The sequence below is a fragment of the Ursus arctos genome, unplaced genomic scaffold, assembly GCF_023065955.2.
Source record: "Ursus arctos isolate Adak ecotype North America unplaced genomic scaffold, UrsArc2.0 scaffold_20, whole genome shotgun sequence".
NCBI lineage: Eukaryota > Metazoa > Chordata > Mammalia > Carnivora > Ursidae > Ursus > Ursus arctos.
The window spans coordinates 25912177-25924235 of NW_026622875.1; the positions used below are offsets into that span (position 1 = coordinate 25912177).

General features: G+C 36.1%; 1 protein-coding gene across 6 annotated transcripts in view; it reads left to right on the plus strand.

The window, feature by feature from the left end:
* STAG1 (STAG1 cohesin complex component) overlaps positions 1-12059 on the plus strand; it is a 432120-nt gene that overhangs the window by 310897 nt on the left and 109164 nt on the right. For all 6 annotated transcript variants that reach the window (XM_026497089.4, XM_057315808.1, XM_057315810.1 and 3 more), the window contains 3 exons: positions 340-419; positions 7564-7671; positions 11340-11454. In XM_026497089.4, coding sequence (XP_026352874.1) covers positions 340-419; positions 7564-7671; positions 11340-11454 — 303 coding nt within the window. The remainder of the gene's footprint in view (positions 1-339; positions 420-7563; positions 7672-11339; positions 11455-12059) is intronic.

Genomic DNA, 12059 nt, shown 5'->3' on the forward strand with positions numbered 1-12059 from the left:
ATTACCAACATGAGTTCTTACTTACTGCCTTCAACAGAAGGCTCTCCTGCTTAAAAGAACATTTTCTTTATAAACAGCTTTTTATAGTTATATTAATTTTGCACGTTAAGGTTTATTTGTCTTAGTGTTAGGGACTGCTGATTGATGAGAAAGATTTTAGATTATGAACATTTATACTAATACCTCCTTTGTATGGATTATGATAATATGGGTTTAAGAGTAAAGCTTTCCATTTAATCTACTATTAGTCTTGCATGTACTCCCCAAAGATATTGCTTTAGGTTTGTCCCATTTTATTTTCTGCTCATGTTTGGCTTGATTTTTAATTTTTTTTTTCAGGATCGCATTGTATCAATGACACTTGATAAGGAATATGATGTTGCTGTTGAAGCTATTCGGTTGGTTACTCTGATACTTCAGTAAGTATAGTATTTGTTAATAATTTAATATTGGGAGCACCTGGGTGGCTCAGTCAGTTAGGTGTCCAGATCTTGATGTCAGCTCAGGTCTTGATCTCAGTGTTGTGAGTTCAAGCCCTGCACTGGGCTCCATGCTGGGTGTGAGCCTACTTAAAAAAAAAAAAATTTTTTTTTCCAATGATTTAATCCTGGTATTTTAATGTCTTTTCCCCGGCATTATTGATGTATTTCCCAATATAACACTAATGTATATCTTAGCACTTTAGGTTCTACTTTTACAGTTTAAGGTTAGGTTTGAAACAAAATGTTTTGTTTTTCTCTCTTTTTGTTTTTTATTTTGACTGGTTTGTTCCATGTAAAAGTTCTCTTATGCAGTCCAGAGAAAATATCAGCAAAGTAACATACCTTTTTATTTAAAGAGAGAGAGAAGACCTCAAAAGGTATAGGTTTTTCAGATAGGCTCCTTTGGAATGGTAGAAACTATGAGAAAGGACATAAGGCATTTAAATTGTGTCATTCATATGATAGAAATTTTTAAATAGCACTAATTATCTATAAAGCTTTGACTTAAAGCTGGGAAGAATGTTTGTGAGAGAATGTAGGTCTTAGCAAAGTCATTACAAATCCTCCTCCCAATTTGTTATACTGTATCTATCACATACCAAATACCATCTAGGTCAGGCTATTGTTTTGATCTTTTTTACCCCTTTCTGCTCTAGTACCTACTCTTTATCATTGTAGTTTTATAATACAGTATGTGTTATAAATAAGCCCTCCTCTTTTTGGTTGATTCCTCCTCCTTTGCCTTTCTTTTTAAAATCCACTAGCTACTTGTGGATTATTTTTCTTCTATATGAACTTTTTTTTTAAGTGTGTCTTCTAATTCCTCAAAAACTTTGGCTGGGATTTTAAGTATTAGGACTACATTTGTTACCCAACCATCTGTTATAACCGCTAACTCAGGAGACAAATGGGTAAACCTTCGCGTGCTGCTATAGCCACACTACTCCTTCCCATCGAATAATGAAGGGTCTGGACAAATCGAAAGCATAGCTCCTGGCTAGACTTGCCAACACTATTGACGAACAAACTCAGGTAAACTCATCCCAGGAGAGGCCAATAACTCAAGAGGTGAAAGTTTGGAAAAGAGAAAGGGAGCAGGGGGACATGGCAGGCTCAGGTCTTAACAACCAACCTCACCAGCACGTGGAAACCTAGCATTCTATAGAGAGAGGTCCAGGGGGTGGGGGTGGTACGTGCAAGAGAGCAGGCAGAGAGCGCGCAGTCACTAGTGAGAGTCAGTATGTGTTTAGCCCACCGTCATGGGCAGGGAAGGGAATGTGTGGGGTGTAGTCTTCCAGGCATTCTGTTGCTACCAGAGCTTTTTTGGTCTGGCTGCACAGGATGTTCCAGTCATTGCAAAACACCTTCATCAGTGCCTCAAGAAACTGTGATAAATCAGCACAATGGGTTTCGGTTAGAGCATGGTTGATTAGAGTTAAGCTGTCTTGTCTGTTTCTGGTTTTAACTGTTGGGGTCTATGGTTGAGGAACAGGGCTCTCTAACACATTGGATTTTATGACAGGTTTAGGAGAGAATTCAGCTCTTTATAATTATATGTCATTTATGCATCTAACTGATGCATTTCTCTATTCATATCTCATTAGATATTCTACAGAAGGTTTAATTATTTCATGTTTTGGGTTAATTCTTAAGTACTTTATGGTTTTGTTGTATGATTAGTATTTAGTGTTAAAGGTATTTTCTACTTGATTATTGCTGGGACATAGAAATGTTTAATTTTTATGTTAGTCTTATATGTGCAACCTATTAGAAGTCTTATGTATTCTGATGGTTTGTTGATTCTCTTGGATTTACTATGTAGATTATTATACATCACTGGCAAACAATTTCAGTTTTGTCTCGTTTTTTAACCTTAACATTTTTGCTTTATTCTCTTTATTGCTTTATTCTGGTTTATTCTCTCCTGCATCAGGCAGGACTTTTAGCACTATGAATTTACCACTGAGAGTGGATCCTTTTATTTATTTATTTTTTTAATGTTTTTTTATTACATTATGTTAGTCATCATACAGTACATCCCTGGTTTCTGATGCAAGGTTCGATGATTCATTAGTTGCGTATAACACCCAGTGCACCATGCAATACGTGCCCTCCTTACTACCCATCACCGGCCTATCCCATTCCCCCACCCCCCTCCCCTCTGAAGCCCTCAGTTTGTTTTTCAGAGTCCATAGTCTCTCATGCTTCATTCCCCCTTCTGATTATCCCCCTTTCTTTATCCCTTTCTTCCCCTACCGATCTTCCTAGTTCTTATGTTCCATAGATGAGAGAAATCATATGGTAATTGTCTTTCTCTGCTTGACTTATTTCACTTAGCATTATCTCCTCCAGTGCCGTCCATGTTGCAGCAAATGTTGAGAACTCATTCTTTCTGATGGCTGAGTAATATTCCATTGTATATATGGACCACAACTTCTTAATCCAGTCATCTGTTGAAGGGCATCTCGGCTCCTTCCACGATTTAGCTATTGTGGACAATGCTGCTATGAACATTGGGGTGCATATGGCCCTTCTCTTCACTACGTCTGTATCTTTGGGGTAAATACCCAGTAGTGCAATGGCTGGGTCATAGGGTAGCTCAATTTTTAACTTTCTAAGGGACCTCCACACTGTTTTCCAGAGTGGCTGCACCAATGTGCATTCGCACCAACAATGTAGGAGGGATCCCCTTTCTCCACATCCTCTCCAGCAATTGCTGTTTCCTGTCTTGTTGATTTTTGCCATTCTAACTGGCGTAAGGTAGTATCTTAGTGTGGTTTTGATTTGAATTTCCCTGATGGCTAATGATTTTGAACATTTTTTCATGTGTCTGTTAGTCATTTGTATGTCCTCATTGGATCCTTTTATTCTTGTTCTAGGAAGGTATTTAAAGTTCTTTGTTGCTGTGATTTCTGAGATAGGTTTTTTTTTAATAATATTTTTTTTATTATGTTAGTCACCATACAATACATCCCTAGTTTTTGATGTAAAGTTCCATGATTCATTACTTGCGTATAACACCCAGTGCACCATGCAATACGTGCCCTCTTTAATACCTATCACCAGCCTATCCCATTCCCCCATCCCCCTCTCCTCTGAAGCCCTCAGTTTATTTCCCAGATACCCCTTTTCTTCTTAAGTATTTTCAAAGACATTCAATCATAAATATTTTGATTACATTTATAATTACTGGTTTAATTCTGCATTATTCAGTAGTATGTTTCTATTCTTTCCAAATCATTTTTTTTAAGGTGTCATTTTTTATTTTATTGTATTGTCTGAGAATGTGTTCTGAATGGTTTGGTCAATTTCTAAGTTTTCTAAATATGTTTAAAAATAACTATCTAGGGGCGCCTGGGTAGCATAGTTGGTTAAGCCTCTACCTCTTGGTTTTGTCTCAAGTCATTATCTCAGGGGGTTGTGAGATTGAGCCCCGCATTGGGCTTTGCCCTCAGCACAGACTCAGCTTGAGATTTTGTCTCCCACTGCCCCTCCCGCTCATGCGCTCGCACTCTCTCTCCCCCAAATAAATAAATCTTAAAATAAAACAACAACAACAACAAAAAAAACCTCTCTAATTACGTTCTGTATTTACATTTGTTACTTTGAATTTGTTTAAATTATATAGCTTTGAAGTGTTTTCCTTTTCAAGTCTGTTTTAAAGTATTTGGCCCCCTACTTACTCTTTCCTTGTAAATTTCACAAACTTACCAGGATCTTTCCCTCAAACAAACAAAAAAAATACTTGACACTCCACTTACCCACCTGTTTTGTTGGAATTGTCTGGAGTTTAAGATCTGCATTAATGCTATACATGTGTGTCCTTGTTTATTTCATTTTAATACTTATTTAGAGGGGAGTAAACTTTCCTTTGATATTTCTTCTTCCTTTATTTCTAGGGGAAAGTAACTATCTCATAGTCTTCTCCAAGATTATTTCTACTGCTAATTTATTTCCTTAAAGGGCGTTTTCAAATCATCTGAGACCTTGTTGGCTAAAAAATCCTACTTTCATAACAATTTAGAAAATGGTTTGACTGGTTTCAAAAGTCTTTTAAGGTTCCTTTCTACATTTTCATTGGAAGAGATACAGGTAGAGCATGTCTTGTTTAGGAGGTACAGTTATGGTCCTTCAGTTGTGTCAGATACCTGATTCATTAGGTGGATTCCTCAGAGATCTCTCCCTGCTCTATAGGTATTTGTGACTTTAGTTTCCCAGAGTAGACAGTGCCTCCTCTGGCTATTTACTTTGAGTGTCAGCCCCTGACCTTCACGTTTCTCTGTTGGAGTTGCTTGCCCTATAGGTAGTCTCATTGGGCAGTCTTTTAAAACTATTCAGATTGGCTCCCTTTCAGTATTCCATATCTCGTCTACAGGAAACACAGCCTGTTTATGGATGGTCCCCTTCTACCCCTTTTCTGTTCTTTTCTTTTCAGTTATGTTCAGTAAGCCACCATATAGTACATCATTAGTTTTTGATGTAATGTTCAGCAATTCGTTAGTTACATATAACACCTAGCACTCATCACAACACGTGCCCTCCTTAATACCCAGCGCCCGGTTACCCCATCCCCCCACCCCCTCCCTACTGTAACCCTCAGTTTGTTTCCCGGAGTCCAGAGTCTCTCGTGGTTTGTCTCCCTCTGTGATTTCTTCCCACTCGGTTTTCTCTCCCTTCCCTTCTGGTCTTCCATGCTATTCCTTATGTTCCACATATGAGTGAAGCCTTATGATAATTGTCTTTCTATGCTTGACTTATTTTACTTAGCATAATCCCCTGAAGTTCCATCCATGTTGATGCAAATGGTAGGTGTTCTTTTCTGATGGCTGAGTAATATTCCATTGTATATATGTACCACATCATCTTTATCCATTCATCTGTTGAAGGGCATAGCAGCAATGTCCACAATACCCCTTTTCTTCTTGATTTACTACCATGGGTTGCTCTAGTCAGCTTTTCACATTTATACTTTTTTAAGCTCTGTACCTGATACCATTTCCTAAACCTCCTCACCGTTGTAAGGGATGTTTATAAAGTTTTTATAGTGATTCCCCGAAACTTTGTGCTCCAGTTTGGCTTGGGGAGGTTTCAGAGTTATACAGTACTCTGACATTTTCTCTTGAAACAGATTCTCCATCCATTGTATTGCTCAATCCCCTAATTTATATATTATTTTGGTGAGTAATGAGCTAAGGATCACAAAATCAGGTTTCCAGTCTTTTACAGTATTTGCATGAAATGATCTGGCTTTATTTCTCTTGGCTTACGGGATCTCTGTCAGAACAACAGGTAAAGTCACATGTAACACCCTGTTATATCTCCTTTAAATTCTGTTTCTGTCTGTTAATTTTCCTTCTTTTGGCATAGATTATTTTCTTTTCACTTACAAGTTTGGATTCATGAGATATCTTGTTAAATTTTGCTTCCTATGAGTTTAACTGTCTCCTGAGGGTATTAGCTAATTTAGCTGATGATGTATAATTGGATGAAGGAGTAAAACGTAGGCCTTAGCTTTGTGCCCCTCTTCATAATTTAGGGGTATGAGTTGGGCATGGACAAAAACACTTCTGCTTCAGGACAGAAAGCCTGTGGTTGTAATTTGTAACTCTTCCTCAGCAGTCTTGAAACTGTCTCCTTCAGGGGTGCCTGGGTGGCTCAGTCACTTAAGTGTTTGCCTTCAGCTCAGGTCATGATCCCAGGGTCCTGGGATCAAGCCCTGCATTGGGCTCCCTGTTCGGTGGGGAGTCTGCATCTCTGTCTCCCTCCACCACTCCCTGTGCTCTGGCTCTCTCTCACTTGCTCTCTCTCTCAAATAAATAAAATCTTTTGGGAAAAAAACCTGTCTCCTTCAGTGGTAATTTCATGACCTTAAGGATATGGAAGGGAAATACAGGGACAGTGTGGGTCATGGGCTAGCCAATCTGCCTACACCTGTTGTTAATTTCTCATTGCTTCTTGGTTCCAGCACAACCCTGTTGATACCCTCTCACACTATATTTGGATACTGTTTTTGCTTCACAGTAGAATTACAACAGCCATTGTTGGGGGGGGGGAATGTACTTTAAAAAAGTGCTCTAACCTGTGTCCCATCCTTGATAGCCAGCTCTTTTTCATTCAGAGCTATAGTCCCTTATACTGTGATGCAACTATACCTTCTTTTGCTGCATAGGTTACTCTCATTTTATGTTTCTTTGAGAGATCCCTCAACTTCCTCTTCTGAGGCATCTCTAGGATTGAATTCTGAGGAATGAACTTATACCCACCCCTACATCTTGTCAAGCCCCGTACAGCCCAAGAATTCTATACTTTATCTAGTCATTGTTAATCTCTAATCATATCAGACATTTTTAAGCATGTTAATAGAAAATAGATATTCCTTTTTTGAGAAAAAAAAACACATTCTGGCAAAGTAAGAAATGACTCAAACTTTAAGAATACATGAGTGGAAAGATAGGAAATTTGTGTTAGTAAAGGAATGGTTGTGACCTCTGAATCTACTTTATATAGAAAAAAGACTAAATGGTATTTTAAGTATGGTGATAAAATATAATTTTTAAAATAGACATTTCTCTGGGGCTCATGGCTGGCTCGGTGGAATGTGTGACTCTTGATCTGGGGTTGTGAGTTTAAGCCCCACATTGGGCATAGAGCTTACTTAAAATTTAATTAATTAATTAATAAGTTAAATAGACAATTCTGTAAAGAAGAATTACATACTATAATAATTTAACTGTGAAACAGATATATTCCCAGTGCCTATCAAAAAATGTTATGCACCTTGAAAGAAATTGAGCTGATTTGGGCTATATATATAATCCCAGGGTACCATGGGCATCCTTTGTGTGGGAAGAGATGTGGACGTTTTATTTTCTTTTTTTTATCTGTATTTTCTGAATTTTGTATAATGATTAGGTATCTTTTATAATTAGAGAAATGTTACTTTCAAAATAAGAATAAAAAGAGATGAAAATAAAATCAATATGGCTTGAGCTTTTATAATGAACTTTACAAAATTTAAATAAAGATAGAACTGAAAGTAAACATTTATTTTGGCTCAGATGTTGCTTTGTGAATTTTTCAGTGGAAGTGAAGAGGCTCTTTCTAATGAAGACTGTGAAAATGTTTACCACTTGGTGTACTCAGCACATCGCCCTGTTGCTGTGGCAGCTGGAGAATTCCTTCACAAAAAGTGAGTTAATTACCTTTGAAACCAGATTCTACTTTTGTATTTTGTTTTGTTGTTGTTTCAGAGTTAGTAGAAGACAGTAATAGTGAGTAAAAACTGTTGGAAGTGGCCACTTCAGGTTCTGGGGGCTGTAATATCCTTTTAGCCTATGTGCACATCACGAATCAGATCTCTGAAAATGATGTCCCTTGTGACATATTCCTTTTTCCTGAAATCTAAAAGGATGGTTCTCAGCTAGGATGTTAGTGGAGACTGGGGAAGTACATGAAGTTTATAAAAGCTTCCGCAGATAATTTGTATTTCATTTCACCAGTGTTTTTTCCCTTTTAAAATTCTTAGTTCTCATCTTACCTTCTCAACATTTGTAACCTAAAATCACTTTCAGAATGCCTCCCAACCTTTCATGGTTTTTTTCTTTTTTTAATTCTTTCTGTGGGGGTGAGGATTATTTTAATCAGTAATCTATAGTGATTCTGAAAGCTATGTATACAGTCGTAGTTTAATTAAAAAGCAAAACCTCATCTTTTTTTTTTTTTAACAAAGCATAGAGCTAATGAGAGTTTATGAATATAATTAAGTGTTCTTATGAAATACGTTTTGATGTTGGTCTTTTGTATGGTCTATAATGTATTAGTAAATTCATTCTTAAAGTTTAAACATATCTGGGGGGGCTGTGTTTTACCTTATTTTTGTTTTTTTGTTTATGGATTTAACTTAGTGACTTTGATTGTTGGCAGGTGAACCCAGAATTCTACGACATGTAGTCATTTGTGATTATGCTAAGCACAGATATAAATCATTGCATTGGGCAACTGTTGTGCATGGGTGATTAACTTTGATAATGGCCTGGCCCTCCATTCAGCATCTCAGTGCTGCAGCAACTGGCTTTACTTGGTGGTACCTCTCAGAGTGGGAAAAGTTGTTCCCATGTGAAAAATCTTTCTTTAAGAAGGAAGCTGGCTACTAGTGCATGCTGGTAATAAAAGTAAGGAAGAAAGTCAAGATTTTCAGGCATGACTTTTAAAGTAATATATTGAATTTGCCACTGACTCCAACATCTATGGCTAATAGAATAGTGTTATTTCCATATTTATCTTGAGGTGTTGACTGTCACAAATATCAAGGGTGTATTGTAGTCTTAACTTCTCTTCCTTTTCCAGGACTGTTACATTCTGGTTAGTCCCTATTCTCTACTTTTCAAAAAGCTTTGTGTTTTTAGAATTTATTGATTTTACAGTTTCAATGAAAAAGTAGATTACAGGGGGTGGTTCTTTACAGAATAGAGGCCATAAACTGGCAGCACTTGGATCAGAAAGACCCTTGGGTATATCTTATTTTATCTGCATTGTATTTTTCTAAGTCTGAAATACTTGCTAAAAAGTTTGAAATTGGAATATTTTACATAAAAATCCACAAATATAAGCCTTTGTTATTTCTTTGTGAAAATGAAGCCAATTTCTATTCAAATGGAAAGTTCACTCCATAAGCTTGTTTTATGCCCTTGCCCTGGAGATACTCACAGTTGGAGAACTTTTGATTCCTAATGATGTCTTTGAGCGTTCTCCCATCATTTAATATTGTGATCTTTTCAAATCTTAACAAGTAAGCTTTAGAGTAGCCTCAGGAGTTCTATGATTAAGTTTATTTATTTTTTGTAATAATTTTTTATTATGTTATATTAGTCACCATACAGTATAGCCTTAGTTTTTGATGTAATATTCCATGATTCATTATTTGTGTATAACACGATGCAATATGTGCCCTCCTTAATACCCATCACCGGCCTATCCCAATCCTCCCACCTCCTTCCCCCCCTCCCCTCTGAAGCCCTAAGTTTGTTTCCCAGAGTCCACAGTCTCTCATGGTTCATTCCCCCTTCTGTTTACCCCCCTTCATTCTCCCCTTCCTTCTCCTACCGATCTTCCTGCTATTTCTTCTGTTCCATAAATGAGTGAAACTATATGATAATTGTCTTTCTCTGCTTGACTTATTTCACTTAGCATAATCTCCTCCAGTCCCGTCCATGTTGCTGCAAATGTTGGGTAATCGTTCTTTCTGATGGCCGAGTAATATTCCATTGTATATATGGACCACATCTTCTTAATCCAGTCATCTGTTGAAGGGCATCTCGGCTCCTTCCACGATTTAGCTATTGTGGACAATGCTGCTATGAACATTGGGGTGCATATGGCCCTTGTCTTCACTACGTCTGTGATTAAGTTTAAAAGGAAAACATGCAACTGTGCACATACACACTTAGTCTGTTTTGTAGTCTAATTTACAAGCTGTACACAAGCTTAACCACACATCTATAAAATAGTAAACATATGAAATGAGTATTTTAGTAGTCATCAAAAATCTACAATTTAGTTTTAGAAAAATTAGGTCGATGCCTCCATATCTTACATTTATATACAGTAAATGTGATTATCCAGTTTTGTACACTTCAGTTATAAAGGACTCTTGTTTTTTCCCATTTGTTCCTTCCTCTGAAAGCCATCCAAGTAAACAAAATTTTCTCTTAAACCAGCTGATAGCTGATGTTGCTTCAAAATAATGCTCTAATCTTCTCCCCTTACCATATAGTTTCCCCTGCCCCCAAAATACTCAACTTCTCTGTATTCATTTTTTGCTTGAGATTGACTTATTTTTATGTCACATGAAATTATTCCTTCTTTATTCAGTTATTTAGCCTCTCTTCTGAAGGGCCTACTGTAATTTCCATATCTAAACCAGCACACACTATATCCCTATTCCTACTTATTTGTTTTTCCTTACAACACCTGAGATAGTATATATTTATCTATTTATTTCTGTCCATTAGAGTGAGAGCTCAATGAGAATAGGTATTTTGTCTTTGTTTACTGTTATATCCCATTTACCTAGAGCAATACCTGGGAATAAGGCACCTTAAAATTTTTTAGAATAAATCTTCTAAGCAGATTAAAATTTTCAAGTCATGTCTTTGTCATATTTTAGAAGTTTTGTCACTAAGTGATTTTTAAAAATTTAATGTTTATATCATTTTATTCTGTACTGGTTAATGAGTACTGTTTTTAGATAACCAGCTGAAAATGATAGAAGTAATCATTAAAAGTGTTAATTTTTATAATTTTTTAAAAGATTCTATTTATTTGAGAGAGTGGGGGGGTGGGGCAGAGGGAGAGGGAGAAGCAGACTCCCTGCTGAGCAGGATGCCCAACATGGGGCTTGATCCCTGGACTCCAGGATCATGACCTGAGCCAAAAGCAGACGCTTAACTGACTGAGCCACCCAGGTGCCCCAATTTCTTTAATTGTTGATAGAACATATGGTTAAAGTCTTTAATTACTTGACTGAAATTAATATTTAAGAAGATAGAACTCTATTTAAGATTATATATTCTAGTATCATATAGGATAAAAAGTTAATATTTTTCGTAAATATTTGAACATTGATTAGTCAAAAAGCTTCCTTTTACATTGTGTGTTATGATTGAATTGTACAAAATTGTTTAGATCTAACTATTTTTTAACCTATAAAAACATCAGTTACATGGTTTGAAATAAAACAATAACCTGATATCTGATATTGTTTTTTTAAACACTAAAATAATTTTTACAGTGAAAGAAAAGACTAAAATTCATATCCATGCAAATTCATAATGCTGTGGTTTTGTTACTTATTTCTAGGCTATTTAGCAGACATGACCCACAAGCAGAAGAAGCATTAGCAAAGAGGAGAGGAAGGAACAGTCCAAATGGGAACCTCATTAGGATGCTGGTTCTTTTCTTTCTTGAAAGTGAGGTAAATTTTAACATAACTCTTTATTTTATTTTTTTGATTTAGATTACATTTTAAATAAAATCATTTAATTCATGGTAATTAATTGGGATTTTTCAATCCTATGAAAATAAGTCTGTTTCTTAACAAAATTGCTTGCATGGATTGTCTGATTATTGAATCTGTGTTCTGCCTTTTGTTGGGAGTATATATGCAGTTGTGGGTCAACACTGAGTGAATGTAGGCTAGCAGTTTTTAAACTTTATGGTATCATAGTACTACATAATTGTTTGTTGTTGCTTTTTTTTCCTTGAATTTTTGTCTGTAGCTTTTAAATTATATAAAGACCTTGTGAAAGTTGTCAAGGTGTTAAAACCATTAGTTCTAACTTGTTTGAAAATTACATTTTTTAAGGAGAAATAAAATATGAATTTAAATATTTTAATTAGTAGATATACAATCTCCATTAGCAGTATTTCCATGTGACATTTTGATGTCAGTTATCACTTAAATAATTTTGTAATTAACATTCATAATACAGTATCTATCAGAATCTGCTTGCACAAGTGAACTTTTGTTTTCCCTGACAAAATCTAGAGATCTTGGACCCTGAATTTTACCTAGAAAAA